Here is a 15,507-nt window from a genome sequence, read left to right as displayed (position 1 = left end):
ACGTTTGAGGAGACATCTGTGTGTGCAGGCAGGTGACACGCAGCCTCACGGGCACACACCGCCACGTGGAGTCCAGCTCCCCCCGAGGAGCGGGCCCCAGCAGTGCTGGAGGGGGTCGGTGTCCAGCTCGCTGGTGTGACAGCACAGGGCGCTGAGCAGAGCCACAGCCCAGGGCAGGCGGCGGCGACTCCCCATCCCAGCTGGGCCCCCTCATTCAGCGGCCCGTCCGCCTGCCGCGTCCTGTCAGATTCCACTGGAAGTGCAGGCTGGCGGCAACAATGTGAGCCCAGCCGTGTGGAACCGGCCCGGGAGGGCGGGTGCTGAGCCCTTTCTGAGATCGGTCACCCCTCACTCTGCCCCTGACCTGCTCCCCTCTGCCCGAGGGGCCCACACTGAGCCATCCCCTGACCCGGGGCCCAGCCGCGGTCTCGGGGCAGATCAAAGGGCAGGGTGGCCCCTCGGCCAGCGAGGGGCCCTTTCCCGGGCCTTCCCAGCGAGCAACCACCAGGGTTTTGTCCTGGGCCCGGCCGCGCGGCCCCGGGCGGTGGGGGTGCCTTTGTCTGGCCTGAGAAGCCGGAGGCCCGACTGCCCGCCTGTGCTCATCAAATGATCAAAGGCCGCGGGCCTAGACACGAAAGCTTTCTTCCCGTCTCCTTCTCTTAAAAGGAATGAATTGCAGAAGGACCTGAGAAGGCCTCTCCTGCAGCCGGGCCCATCAGCCCTGGCCCCCAGGGCCGCGGGGACGCTCCGCAGCCGTCAGGACCCCGCCCGGGGCCTGGTGTGTTAGCAGTGCTGCTCTGCCAGCCGGAGGGAAAGCAGGAAACCCCGGGAAATCCTTCTGCGTGTTTTTCCTGTGGCCCCAAACACGTTTCTAACTCAGGGTTAACGTCTTGGGTAGAATCAGGGTTTGATAGCGTTCCCCTCTCGCGGAGGAAAGTGCAGCAACTCTGGCTTTGCAGCCAAGGTACTTTCCAAGCTGTGCCTTTTACATTGTCCAAGACGTCTCTTCGCCCAGGGTTTTTCATATTTCGCCACAATTTTTTAAATGAATGGAGGGTGCCAGACAAATGGGGGGGCTTCCCAAGGATCACGTTGGCTGGGTTATCGGGAGGCGGCAGCTTCGCTGGCTGCGGGCCACTCGGCAGGAGCCCCACCGGCTGTGCCTCCTGAGCCCCAGCCACTGGGGTGTCCGCGGGCCCGGGCCAGCCTGGGAGCCTGTTCCTTTTGTTTGGCGGGAGCTGCAGGACTGGGATTTCATCGCATGACGCAGAGCGTGGGCCCGAGTCCACAGGTGCGCCTGGAGACGCCCAGGAAGCTCGCATCAGCTGGGAGCTGCTTCTAAATGGTCTCAGCACGGAGCGTGAGCGGATGTCCGGCGCCTGTGTGGCCGTCTGTCCAGCCCCTGGTCTCTGTCTTCGGCAAGCTCACCCATTTCCCGTTTCCCCGTCACATGGTGGCATCGGTGAACATCTCCTCTTCCACGGGGGCGTATAACCTCCCCTGTGCCCCCGTCTCTGTGGCTCCAACGTCTCCAGGGACCTCGAGTGGGTGGAAGCACACGGGTGTGCCCCTCCGTGTCTGGCTTCTCTCTGAGCGTCACGTCCTGGGGCTGACCGTGCTGTAGCAGGTGTCGGGACCGCCTCCCTGGTTGAGGCGGAGTAACGTCCCCCCGGGACGGACCACGCTTACCTTGTTCACCGTCCGTCCAGGCACACGGGTTCCCTGCATCTTTCAGCTACTGAATCACGACTACTCCAATCATGCTGTGCAAATATCTGTCTGGTTTCTGCTTTCAGTTCTTTGGGGTGAAATACCCAGAGTGGAATTGCTAGGTCGTGTGGTCTTGTTCTGATTTCTCGAGGAGCTCGCGTTACTGTTTTCCACGGCAGCTGCACCGTTTTCCGCCCCCAACAGCAGCGCACGGGCCAGGGCTGTGGCCGGCGTCCCCACACCAGCTCGCACACCGTCGTTCCCTGGGGCTTTGGCAGTAGCCACCCTGGTGGCCGTGAGGTCTTGCTGCGGTTTTGCTTTGCATTTTCCTGAAGACTAGAAATGTCGAGTGTCTTTTCATGTGTCTGTTGACCCTTTGTATATTTTCTTTGGGGAAATGCCTATTCGAGTTCTTTTCTTCCATCTTTTAACTGGGCTGTTGGTTTGGTTGCTCTTGTGTTGTGGGCGTTCTTTATATATTGAGGATATCAGCCCCTTATCAGATATGTGGTGGTGCAAGTACTTCCTCCCATCCTGGGAGAAATAACATTTCTCCTTGAACTTTAAAACCCAGCGCTCCTCCAGAGCTGTGCTGCTCAGTCAGCAGCCGCCAGTCACAGGCGGCAGCTTCGTGGTGAGGTGAAAACGCTGGCCACATGCTGAGCGCCCAGTAGCACAGGTGCCCAGGGCCTGCCACGCACACGGTGCGGAGAAGGCCTCCCGGCAGGACGCCCCGTGCAACAGCTCTGCTCCGGGGAATGTGCCGAGGGGCTCATGCGTGTGTGTCCAGACCACTGTCTCTCTGTCTCCCTGGGCCCCTCGCCCTGCGCCTCCTCTTCTGTAACCCCTTGACTGGTCTCTTCTGCTCATGGCAGCCGGTGAGATGTGAGAGTGGCCCCAGGAGACCCCTCTCTCGGGGCCACACTGGCTCTTTCTTCAGGACCTGGGTCCCGGCCCGGACTGTGGGGTAGGCGCCCCTCCCCAGCCCTTTCCCCTCTCACAGGTCCTTCTGCTCTTCTCGGCCACCACCACCGTCCTGTTCCTCCCTTCAGCAAATACTGGGCTGAACCACAGAAGTGCCATTCCACCCTGCTATTAACTGAGCACCAGGTCTACACGACGAGCAAGACGGGAGGCGAGCCCACCCTCCTGGGGCCTGCACTCCGTGGAGAGAAACAGGCGGTGTCCACAGCTCAGTGGGCTGCTGAGCACCATCGAGGCCCTGGGGTGCAGGGCTGGGGTCTACTTTGCCCCCATTGCAGAGTCTCGTGTGCATCTGTACCCCATCCTCACAGCACCAAGGGCCCTCAGGGCTCACCGATTCTGACACCTGGTTGCAAACTGAGAAAGCAGATCTCCAAGGTTTGGGGACTTGTTGGGAAGCACCCAGCTGGCCGGGCAATGCAGAGCCCTGGTCTTGCTGCAAAGTGGCCGAGCCCCAGTGTCTGGCGGGGGGGTCAGCACAGCAGAGATGCCACCAGGCTGCATGGTCCAGGGACAGGGTGGAGCAGGCAGCGGGTCTGTCACAGCCGCAGCGGAAACTCCGCCAGGGAGGGGAGACAGAGATCGGACGACAGGGCCCTGGAACCGCCGGCTCGCTGATTCGGGTCTGCCTGGCACCAGGGGGAAGGAACACATAGAGCTGGTCCCGGCAGGACTGATTTGGCACCTCTGGACAAGAGGGCTGAGGGGGCAGGACCCCAGGGGTCTGTGCCCACGGGGCTCTGCAGGCAGGGCTGAGCTGACCCCAGCCGTGGACGACCCTTCCACGGGCCTGACTGATTGGGAGAGGCAGGCTGCAAAGAGCAGGGTACGTCAGGAAAAACATCTCACTTTTTATGTTTGGCTGAAGCACGAAGACCCAGCAGAAAATGGATTCTATAGACCGGTCTGCCTTCTGCGTGGCTTCAAGGTGGTAAGACCCCGTCTCCAGCTTGTTGGAGTTTCAGGCTGAGAGAAGCGTTCAGAACCAGGGAGAAGAGAGTCTTCCTTTTGCGTGGAGAACTTGTGTCCCATGAGGTGACGGGCGCCCACCTCTTCCCTCGTCTGTCTCTCCGTTTGGAGCTGAGACTCAGGTCAGGGAGGGCAGGGGTGGGGGCCCAGGAGCAGATGGCCGGGGTGTGACCAGGCCTGGGTGACATGATGCACAAAGTGAATTTAATCGGAGAGGAATGAGACGAAACGGAACCAGCTGCTCCTGGAAAACTTCCCGACAAGCCCGTCGTCTGATCCGGATAGTTTTGTGAACCGTATCCTGCAGGTCGCCTCCGAAATGGTCTCCAGCCTGTGGCTCGGGCCTGGGCAGGTACAGCTGACGGTTCTTCCCTCTCTCCCACCTGCTGACAGGTGGGCAGGGGCCCCGTGCGCCTCGGACCACAGCTGGGGCTCCTGGCCGGTGTGGCCGTCCGCCCCCTGTGCCTCTCAGGGGTCAGACCCGCCCACACGGCCCCCAGGCTCCTCCTCCCTCCTCACTCACCCGATGAGAAGCCAGGAACCTGCTGGACCCCCTCTGCTGCCGGTTCCGGGCCGTCACTCTCCTCCTCCCCTGGACAGGCAGCGGCCAACCTGTCCACTCGTCCCCAAACCCAGACTGTCCCTGTCCCCATGAGTGTCGTCCCCATCTGTCCTGCTGGCCCTGGCAGGCCTGGCTCTCCGTGTTCAGTGGCATCACTTCAGCTCAGAGGCCCAGAGAGTCCTCCTGCCACACAGGTGCCCTGCAGAGCCGTGTGGCCACTCTGATCCTGGCTGCCTCCCCAACCCCACGCACCGTCTCCCTGGAGGCCTCTGAGGCCCAGGAAGACTGCCATGCCCCAGCCTCTTTCAGCAATAGTTCACAGCTCCTCACCAGGCAGTGAGGGTCTGTCTCTGCTCCTGCCAAGAACCGCTCATCCCTTGCGGGTGGTGGGCAGTCGCAGAGCACAGCCACCCAGTCGCTGGACAGTGGCGGGCCAAACACCGTGTTAAGAAGGACTCAGGCGTGCGCTCTGAGCAGGCAGCGGGGTCGGGAACCAGGTCACTTTGCATCAGTGACCCCCCAAAAACCTCCCGTAGAATGTTCTATGACAAGTGCTGATGTCCATGCTGCCCTCAGGAGCTCACAGATCCCCTGGGCCTCCCTGGGCCCCTGCGTCTCCTTTCACCAGGAGAGGAGGCCCGAGGAGTCCTTAGAACAGGGTCTGGAGCTGCCATCCGCTGAGAAACTGAATGGTCCGGCCCCCAGCCAGGCCGCGAGCAGGCCACACACTCAGCTTCTAAACCGGAAATAGACTTGGGGCCGAGGGGCCCGGGGGGCAAGGAGGGCCTGCGATGGGGTTTGGGGGGCCGCTTGGCATCCAGCTCCCCTGGAGCACTCGTCCCGCAGTCCACAGGAAACAAGGGTCTCCCTGCCCAGGGCAGCCGTTGGTCTGTGAGGCCTGGCCGCCAGCACTTCTGCCCTCATGCTGTGACCCTGCAGGGACTCAGGAGCGTGTCCAGGGCCCCACGTGCAGGTCCTGGGGGAGATGGGGCCGGTGGAGTGGGGGGAGGGTGCCCTCAGAGACCCCTGCTCCTGAAGCCTCCGTGTCACTGAGGACTCAGTGGGTCCCCCGCCTCTTCTCTGCAGCCACAGACATCGCCCAGATGACCACTCGCTGTCCCCTCGGAACTCTGACTTGTCCACTGGGGACCCGAGTGTGTCCCACACGGCTCCCTGTGTCACTCAGGCCATGGTGCTGGGAGGTAGTGAGGTCCCCGTGGTGGAGATCTCTGCCTCTGTGTGGCCCAACTGTGACTGCGGGGCGGGGTGTGGGGGGGGGGATCAGGGGGCGGGGTTAGGGGTGATCAAGGAGCAGGGCAGGGCTAGGGGTGGTCAGGGGGCAGGGTTGGGGGTGACCAGGGGGCAGGGTTCGGGTGATCTAAACAGGGATCGAGTGTCTGGCGACTCAGGCCTCTCAGCTTCTCCTGGCCTTCCCACCCACTCTTCCTCTACGAGTTTAACAGTTGCTCCTTCCCAATGGCCTGCGTCTACAGTGGCCAAGATTTGGAGGTATCCCAGTTTCTCCTGAAAAAATGTTTTCGAGTTAGCTTCTAAAAGCTTGAGAAGTACCTGGGCTGTTTGGGTTCTGAGGTCCCCAGTTATCAGTGAACAAGATGCTCATTTGTCTCCTTCAGGTTACAGTTAATCTAGAGAGCCTGCAAAAAATCGTCCTAGTTGTAATTTTGACAGCTCTTCCATCGATTCAGAGCATCCAGAAACATGAAGTAGAAACTGCTTGGCACGAAAGACCCAGGACAGAGCATGCGTGTGTGTGTGTGTGTGTGTGTGTGTGTCTGTGTGTGTGTGTGCGTGTGCACCCCTGGGAGGCGTGTGGGAGCTGCCTCCTGTGTGCACAGTGTGAGCATGCGTGCGTGTGTGTGCGTCAGCGTGGGGCTGAGGTCTGGAGGGGGGACCCCCACCTGGAGGCACCCAGAGTGGGAGGAAGGCTGCCCTCTGGCTGCGGTGACAGCCACTCGGGCCGACCGCCGGTGAGGACTCGCACAGCCCCTGCCCGTCACTGCCCAGCCCTTCCTTCCAAAATGGAGCTCAGCCAAAGAGCACAGACCCTGGGGCCCAGCTCAGCACACGGACAGCTCCGCCCCGGCCCTGGTCCCTTCAGGTGTATTTAGCATTTCCTGGGTCCCCCCAGAGGGTGGAGTTGAGACAGTTTCCTCCTGCAAAATTCAGACCTTTCTGTCTTGTGCACTCGACACGTGGTGTCTTTTATGCTGCAGAGAAAAGGATGCATTGCATCCCTGCGGTGTGGTTCGCGAAGCCTTCTGGGTTAAAGTCTGACCAGAAGGTATTTCTGTTTCTGACATGACGTCACCGAGGACGCCGTGGATGTGCTGCAGAAGGGAGAGACGAGGCTGGCTCCTGCCCACGCGCTGCGGCCCCTGGGTCACATGGGAGGAGGCGACGCGGCCAAGACCGCGAGTCCCACGCCTCCCTCTGCCCGCTGGCCAGCCCCGGGAGAAATCAGCGCAGGCCTGGGGACGAGGCGCCGGTGGCCTATTTGCTTGGTTTTCTCCCACTTTGAATTGATTCTCTCATCATAAAAAAAAGCAGTTTTAATATCTTTAATATTAGTGCTCTTTTAATGTTTCTCATTTAATGGTTACTACTTCTATCTAAAGCTTAAAAAACCTCTGTTGTCCTAAAAACGCATTTAACCAATATATGAACTCCAGAGCCGATGGCCCCTGAGTGCCTCAGGAAGCCAAAGCCCCAGCTATCCCTATGTACAGAGTGGTACCTGGGATGGCAGCAGGCCATGCTCTCTCAGGACCCAGCCGGCCAGCCCGTGTGCCTGGAGTCTGCAGCATGCCCATGGGGTCGTGGGCACCGGGAGAGATGGGTCAGGCTGGACGCTCACCTCGTATGTTGCTGGGTCCACACCCACAGGCTGCATCCACCTCGGTTGCACATTCGTGGAGTCACCAGCTTAAACTGACCACGGAACCACTTACATACATTCGTCTCACGTCTGAACAGTGGTGACTCTCTCCAGTAGAAGATGCTGGAAGCCTGTCCTCCGAACCACACTGTGCACTCCCCTATATTGGTAAAAAACCATCTTCTATCTGAGTTTTATTTGCATCTGTGAAGACTGAGCACTGAAGAATTGATGCTTTCAAACTGTGGTGCTGAAAAAGACTCTTGAGAATCCCTTGGACTGCAAGGAGATCAAACCAGTGAATACTAAAGGAAATCAGCCTTAATATTCATTGGAAGGACTCTTGCTGAAGCTCTAATACTTTGGCCACCTCGTGCGAAGAGCTGACTCATTGGAAAAGATTTTGATGCTGGGAAAGATTGAAGACAGAAGAAGGCGACGACAGGGGATGAAATGGTTGGATGGCATCACTGAGTCAATGGATATGAGTTTGAGCAAGCTCCAGGAGATGGAGAAGGACAGAGGAGTCTGGCTTGCTGCAGTCCATGGGGTGGCAAAGAGTCACTATTCACATGCCTGTCGACCTGGGCAGCGCACCACATGTATCTGTTCGCCTGGACTCTAATGTGTGGTCAGTAGACTGGGATTTGTAGAAAGGACTCCAGCTGAATGTGCTCAAGGGAGCTTCCTACGTGCTTGAGGGATTTAAGTAAATCCTTTTACCTTTGGTGAAGCCTGTTAGAAGGACACACGCCGCCCACCCCGCCCGCCCCGAGGTGGCCCGTCCACTCCTGCACCACGAGGTCACTGGATGCTCAGGGTCACTGAACGAGGTGCAGGGTCACACCTCCCCACCCCCCAGAAGAGCTCCTGCATGGGTGTGCTCTTAAGAAGTCTCCCTGCACGCCTCAGGTGACTAATTACTCCAGTCCTAACGTGCAGGGAGACGGTAGCCCTGACCCACCTGATAAACCCATTCTGTCTGTTTCCAGCTACCCACTTTTAAGCATTCCTTTAATTTCCTCCACTGCAGAGTTTTGGGTTCGGGCTAAGCTTGATTCTGAGACATCGTGCCCTGGCATTTCATATTTTAAAGACCCCGTCCAGGGAAAACCTAATGACACCTTCTCTGTCCTCTTTGTCGCTTCCTCGCCCGGCATCGCTGCAGTACTGGTGCAGCTGACTGGAGGGTCGTCCCGACACTGCCCGGGGAGGGGACCTCCCGTGGCCCCACCTGGAGCCCTGCAGGGAGTGGCCTCAGGGCGACCAAGTAACGGGGGTCCAGGACCGCACGCCGGCTCTCCTGCTCAGACTGGCCTTCCGGGGACAAACGGCTGTTGGAAGAGTCTTTCAAACCAGTTTCAAGGCACAAGGATGCACCTGAGCAAACTTAAGAGAGAAGACAGAGGGGTTAGGTCGGGGCCCCGGACCCCTGAGGCTTTCACTGTAAAGGACTAGGCTCGTCTCCGTCTGATGAGAGGGGTTAGGTCCAGGGCCCCGGACCCCTGAGGCTTTCACTGTAAAGGACTAGGCTCGTCTCCGTCTGATGAGAGGGGTTAGGTCGGGGCCCCGGACCCCTGAGGCTTTCACTGTAAAGGACTAGGCTCGTCTCCGTCTGATGAGAGGGGTTAGGTCCAGGGCCCCGGACCCCTGAGGCTTTCACTGTAAAGGACTAGGCTCGTCTCCGTCTGATGAATCCGCTCCACACACACGCAGGTATGCCGGAGGTGGGGGCCAGAGCTGCCCCAGGTGGCGGCCGGCCCAGGGTCTCTTCCACGTCTGGGTCCGATGATCACAGCTCTGAGACCTGGACAAGCCTTGATTTCCTCTGAAGGGGTTTGGTGACGGCCTGATGCGTGAGAGGAAGTGTTGGCAGGACACCTATCCTTGGGGGGCTGGGGGTGGGTCCCGGCCAGCCCCACTGTGCCACCCACCCAGCTGCGCGTCTGCCAAGATGTACTGCAGACGCTCACCTCTGACCTGTAAGAGGCTCGGGCGCTGGGGACCCAGTCCTGTTCACTGTTCACCTACCAGAGCTCCTGGCAAGACAGGAAAACGGGAGTATATGTGGAATTCATAATTCATGAGATTGCATTTTTAGCTCGAATAGTATTTTTTCCGCGGCCCCCAAGGCCCCTGGAGTCCTGCGGGCGCGACTGAGGGGCGCTGGGCCACAGCACCAACCTGCCCGTGAGCACGCGGGGCGCCCCAGCCTTCCTTAGCGTTGGGAACACTCGCTTCTAACAGAAGGCAGCAGCTCTTTAGAAGCCGGTGTTAGGGGTCTAAGGTGGACGAGGTTAGTCTGCCTTTTCATTCCTCTTAAGTGAAAACCCTACGCAGGAGAAGCTAGAGCTTACCTGCTCCGTTCTCTGAAAACTTCCTGGGGACTTCCTGGGGGCCTCGTGGTTGGCACAGTGCCTTCACTGCCCTGGCCGGGGTTGAGTCCTTGATCGGGGAACAGAGATCTTCCAAGTCTCACAGCCAAAAAAATAAAAATCTTGAAACACCACCAAATAAAGCCAAGTAAAGGCCTAGTCTGTCCTGGCCTCAGCTTGCCGTGGTGTGTGTATCTGCCTCTGATAGCAAGCTTCTGTCCAGCTTTCTTGAGCCAACACAAACGAAAGCCGCCTTGCCCTGTGTTCCTGTATGAACCCCGAAATGCCCCTCCCGGCCAGGCAGCTGAAGAATGACGGTCACCGTCATTTGGCTGCTGAGCCTGGGGGCCCCAGCAGTGGGTGAGGGGCACCGCTCTGCACCGCGCCCGTCTGAGCCCGGCGTGTGTCTATCGGCCCTATGTGCACTGCTCCCGTCTGAACCTGGCGTGTGTCTGTTGCAGGCGCCAAGGAGATCGACATCGCCGCCACCCTGGAGCATCTGCGGGACCAGCGACCGGGCATGGTCCAGACCAAGGTAAGGCGGCCGGGCCTGGGGCTCGGGGTCAGGGCTCATGAGGGCGGTTTTCTCAAAAGGAGTGAGGGGCAAGCCGGCCAGCTGCCTCCCACACCCGCTCCACTCAGGAGGTCGGGGCAACTCTGGCTGCAGCCCCAACGTTCCAGCCTGCGTAGATGTGGTCGGACCTCAGGGCCCGGGACCCTCCGTGTGCCGATGGGGGGAGCGGGGGAACAGTGAGATCTCCACGTCAGAGGCCAGCGATGTGTGTGGCGTGTTCCGCCGGAGCCCACAGCCACAGCCCCGCTGCAAGGTTATCAGGACGGCGGTCACCAGAATGTCCCTGGGCCATGCTGGGCCCCTGAGCACCCTGAGTAGCTTACTGAAAAGGCTAAGTTTGCAGCAAAAGGAGCAGAGCCTAAAGATCCCTGGACAGCCTTGGGTTCACTGAAGCCGGAACCAACGTCCACATGATGGCCTATTCCCTTAGCATTGCAGGAGTGTCCATGTCCAGCCACAGACACCCCACACGCACGTCCTACAGTCGTAAGCACAGGATCCTCTCCTTCCTGGTGTGGCCCGGACTCTCCGGATGCCATCAGCGCCTCCACTGAAGCCACCCTTGCAGAGGACTTCAGTTATAAAAGTCGAAAAGCCCTCCCGGGAGACCAGGCCGCTCTGTGCTCCGGTGCCGAGTGGTGAGGGTCTGGGACCCCCGTCGTCCCAGCTCGGGCTCTTACTGTCCCCTCGGTGTCAGCAGCTCCTGGGCCCAGCTCCGTGCCACAGACAGGACAGGGCAGCGTCTGAGCCTCGAGGGAGGGAGCACAGGCTTCACCCCGCCTGCTCTGTTGGGCGGGAAGGAGCCCAGCGTCTAGTAAGCATGGCGAGCACACTTTGACCCTGAAGGTGGTTTCTCAGAACAGCTTCATGGGCCCCTATGGCTGGTTCCACGTGGTCAAAGTCAGCCCCGAGCACGGAGGCAAAACCAACTCAGCTGCTTCGTGTAGAGCCAGGAAACTGTTCCGGGTGGAGCCGGAGGACGTGCCTAGCGGCCGGGTCTCGGCGGCCACCGCCGTTCCCTGGTGCTCGCTCTTCCTCCACTGGCAATTGATGGGGCCCTGGGAGAGCTGGACCCTGCCCACGCCTGCCTGCCATCCTGGTGATGGGCAGCCCACGGGTCCAGTGGCCCTGGCGGGGCCGTCCTGCCAGAAATCCAGGGTCGGCTCACCATCCGGGAGGGTCTGGCCCCGTGTCCACCAGCAGCCTCACGCAACCCAGAACCGGGGCTGAGGGCAGGGGCGGCTCTTGCCCAGGAAGGAGAAGTCAGGTCCTGTCTCTGGCCGACGTGCTCCCTCATGGCACCGCCTCCCGGTCCCGTGAGCCCCGGGCTGTGGGGCCCGCTGCCCACCCTCCCGGCCGGCCGGCACCTCGACAGTGCTGTGAATGGCCCTGCTTGGCCCCAGGCCCGTGCCCCGTGTGGGTCAGTGAGCGGTCGGGGCACAGGGCAGGTCTGCCCCGCCTTTGTCGCCTCACAAACCAGCGGGACTCCCAGAGCTGCCCTGCATCCTGTCCCATTTCCGCGTCATTGCGAGACCGCAGTCTGCCGTCAGCAGGCCGCCGTTCCGGAGGAGGCGTCCAGGGACCTCCGGAACCCGTGTCTGGGGCAGTGTCCTGCACACACCATGCCCCTGGCTGACCGCTGGCTTGAGAGACGGTGGCGGGAGGTGGCTTCCCCGGGGCCTGGCAGTCCGGGTGGCAGCGGGCCTGAGCCCAGGCCTCGAGGGGAGGAGAGGTCCGTCCAGGTGGGCACACAGGGTGGGGAGGTGCAGGTGGACGGGCCTCCTGCTGACCCTGCATGTGGGCCTGGAGGCTTGTTCCCCGGGAGAGCCCACTGTGCTTCGGGAGGACCGTGGCCGCCAGCAGAGGCTCTGAGCTAGAACCTGGCAGGTCATCCCTGGGGGCTCCGACGGTAAAGAATCTGCCTGCAGTGCAGGAGACCCGGCTTTGATTCCTGGATCAGGAAGATCCCCTGGAGAAGGGAATGTTCACCCACTCCAGTATCCTTGCCTGGAGAATCCCACGGACAGAGGAGCCTGGCGGGCTCCCATCCCTGAAGTCACAAAGACACAACTGAGCGGCTGAGCACAGAACAGCACATACGCGTCTGTGCCAGTCACTCAGAGTGGAAATGTGTCAGTCTTTCTGGCACTGGACTCGTCTGTCGATGACTGGAGTTTTCAAGTATCTAAGCCATTGATAGGGCTCTCCTCCATCAAAAATCCCTACCTGCCGTTAAGGGAGTGTTTGCATAGTTTATTCTTTTGTGATTTCTTTGGTGTGATGGGGAAGTACTGGGTACACTGCTCCGAGTGTTTCATGCCGAGCTGGGAGCAGGTTGTGGACCCGGGAAAGCTGCCGGACAGGTGGGCTTGTCCTCTGTCTGCCGAGCCCCCACTTCTGGAGGAGCAGACGGTCCCAACGCCCGGGACTCGCCCCTAGTGTATAGTCAGCAGCCCTGCGGGTTCCGCCGGCACGAGAAGCGTGCCCCGTCCTGGGAGCACTGGTGTCCGTGGGCACACGTATGCCTAAGCTGGCACGGTTGAGGGTGAGACGAGGTTTCTTGGCAAACAGAAGTGAGTCGGATTGAGCCGGGTGGTGGGTGGATTTTCAAAGAGCGCGAGTACGACCCTTTCCATTCTGAGGCCAGGGAACCCCGAGGTGTCATGACTGTGACCGTTTCCGGTGAGTCTCAGAAGGACGGGAGGCTGCGCCCAGCCCCGCCCCTGGGGGCCATGCTGGGGCTGGAGTCAGAAGGAGCTGGGGGAGGGGGCGCACGGAGCCTGCGGCAGCTGCTGTCGCGCTCACACGTCCACCCCAGCTTCTCCAGTGACAGAAGCGGAGATGAACACGAGACATGCAGCCCGTCTGCTCCGGGTCTCCTCCCGCAAACCCGCACCCTGCCCACCTCCCACGGAAGTCTGCAGCTCTTCCCTGTCCTCCGTAAACAGCTTCTCCCTGCAGGATGGCACGCGGGAGCCCACAGCTGGAGCAGAAGGGGCCCTGCTCATGTCTCCCTCCTCTGTCCCTCCAGGAGCAGTTCGAGTTTGCCCTGACGGCCGTGGCCGAGGAGGTGAACGCCATCCTCAAGGCCTTTCCCCAGTGAGGCCGGAGGCGCCCACGACCGGGGGCCCCATCAGCGACCACGGACGTCGTGACCGCGCCTCTGCTGCAACCGCCTAGAGCTCTAGTCCTCAGGAGTCTACAGTCAGTGCAGCTTAGCAGTTACATGTGTGTGTTCAGCCAAATAATGATAAAGGGAGATCTATGGGCAGATGCAATGATGGGGGGCAATCAGTTCTTCTATTTTCGATTTCTTGAAAAAAACTTTATTTTTCCTTAAAACACATATCCATGTTCTTAATTGCCAATCATGTCATACGGACGGCACCATCAGTGTGGTCCCCAGAAGAGGGCTGGTTTGTGACTTGTCCCTCTCTGGAGGGTCAGCCATGCAGGGCGGGGCCCAGAGGGGCCAGCGGGCCACCTCAGTAGAAGACACTCTTGGCCTTTGTCCTTACGACTGTGTACCACCGGAAGAAACCGCAGGCTTCTTCAGGAGTTAGGCGGACGTGACGGGGACATTCTGCAGCTTTGGGGTAGATCATAAAACACAATCGTGCCAGCTCCTCATCCGATCTGGGCTGCTGCACACCCTCCCCCAAGCACTGTTGGGGGACAGTGACAGCCCCGCCCAAACTTCCACTCCCCCAGGACAGCCAGGGGCCCCGGGGGCAAACGCTTTCCCACCCAGAGTGCCTCCTCCCAGGCCAGTAGACAGGGACACTTGGCAAGGCCCTGGCGGAGCCCCAACCTCCAGACACGGCTTTTAGCTACAAATAGGGGTTTACACGCGTGTGCTGTCACTTCAGCCGTGTCTGACTCTTTGCAACCCCGTGGACTGTAGCCCGCCAGGCTCCTCTGTCCACGGGCTTGCCCAGGCGAGAATACTGGACTTCACCCAGATGCCGCTCAACGCTTCCCTGAGGGGTAATGAGAATGGGGCCAGGCCTGTGTGGTCCCCTCCCCAGGAAGGCTCGGGCCCTGCTGGCGTCCGGAGAGGACCGGGAATGCCCTCGCCATGGGGGAAGTGCAGGGAGGCCCGCTGTTTTTTGCTTCTTGCCAGCATGGGATCCAGGCATCTGGGACACAGCGGTGGCCAGGCCCCTCCCGGGGCTCAGGCTCCTGGCCTCTCAGGCAGATCCCCATCTGATGTCACACAGACACGCGTCTAGCGATCCTTCAGATTTGCCAAAACAGCACCTGGGCGCCCCCACCCCAAAACAGAGGAATGCGCTTCACTGGACTGAGGACAGTTCGACGCCGAGGGGGCTGTGCGGGCTGCTCTGTGTGTCGCTGGCCTCGCTTTAGGGAGTAGACGCTCCAGCGGCCCTGGGCCCTCTGCTTCCCGTGCGGCACGCCATCCTCTCATCTTAAACAGACGCCGCGTCTCAAAAAGCGGGACAGGGAAGGTGGCCGACCGAATGGGGAGAAAGCTGCCAAAATACTGTTTGTGTCTCTAAATGGTGTTGTCGTGTGTATCTGCTTTAATATATGGATCATTTCCCTTCCCAAAGCTGTTTCTCTACCTGGAATCTAAACAATTAATGGAAACTAGTTTATCTGAACGTAGGACGCATATACCCACTTGTAATTTCTAACATTTCATGTTTCTTCAGTGTGAGATACACAAATATATTTAATTGTGTCTGATTAAACTTCTGATTTCACATTTGAATGGTCTGTATTTGGATGAGAGAGCAGTTTTTTGGGTTTGTTTGGGGTTTTTTTTGTCCCATCCATCCTGTTTCCTGAAGCTGTGGGCGTTTAGACACCAGAACAAACTGTGTACATCCCAGGAGCTCCATGCTGAGTTCTAGTTTTATTTGCGGAGCTGGGTGTGTACAGGGGCCAGAGTGTCGCGTGTGGCTGTGAGTCTATTCATTAAAAAGAGATGACACAGTCTCAGGCGAACGTTGGGGCGTGCTCCGCCTCTGGTGTCCCTGCCACCTCTTCGCTGCATGTGTCTGCCCAGGGAGCGTCCGGGAGCGGTGGCCCGTCCTTGCTGCCCACAGGGGAGGGGGGCTCCCCATCTCACAGAGACACGAGCCGCCCCGGGAGCCTCTCAGCCCAGGGACCCGCTGGGAGCACTGAGACCCGGCCAGGATGGCCCTGCTGCCGTGACTCACTGCCCCGCTCTCGCCTGTGCGGTCTCCGTGGGCGGTGGTGAGACGCGGGGGTCTGAGCAGATGCGGGTGTTGGTTTCTCAGGAAATCAGCCCCCCGTCTCAGCTGCGGGCATCCAACTCTGCTCCGTTGGCTCCACCCCTGCGGGCCCCTCCTTCCCTGAGCCTGCTTCTCATCAGGGTCCTGCCCCGGGTCCAGCGCGCTTCTGCTGTCCGTGTGCTGGGAGTCGCTGTCATTCACACACACACATTGGA

General features: G+C 60.0%; 1 protein-coding gene across 3 annotated transcripts in view; it reads left to right on the top strand.

Annotated features, from left to right (window-relative positions):
• Positions 1-14,805, top strand: part of PTPRN2 (protein tyrosine phosphatase receptor type N2) — a 602,297-nt gene extending 587,492 nt beyond the window's left edge. For all 3 annotated transcript variants that reach the window (XM_070788511.1, XM_070788512.1, XM_070788513.1), the window contains 2 exons: positions 9,958-10,031; positions 13,102-14,805. In XM_070788511.1, the coding sequence (XP_070644612.1) occupies positions 9,958-10,031; positions 13,102-13,173 (146 nt within the window). In that variant the 3' untranslated portion in view covers positions 13,174-14,805. The remainder of the gene's footprint in view (positions 1-9,957; positions 10,032-13,101) is intronic.
• The last annotated feature ends 702 nt before the right edge of the window (positions 14,806-15,507 follow it).

The sequence above is a fragment of the Bos indicus genome, chromosome 4, assembly GCF_029378745.1.
Source record: "Bos indicus isolate NIAB-ARS_2022 breed Sahiwal x Tharparkar chromosome 4, NIAB-ARS_B.indTharparkar_mat_pri_1.0, whole genome shotgun sequence".
NCBI classification, from domain to species: domain Eukaryota; kingdom Metazoa; phylum Chordata; class Mammalia; order Artiodactyla; family Bovidae; genus Bos; species Bos indicus.
Note: the sequence above shows the minus strand (reverse complement) of the source record. Positions and strands in the feature narration are given on the sequence as shown.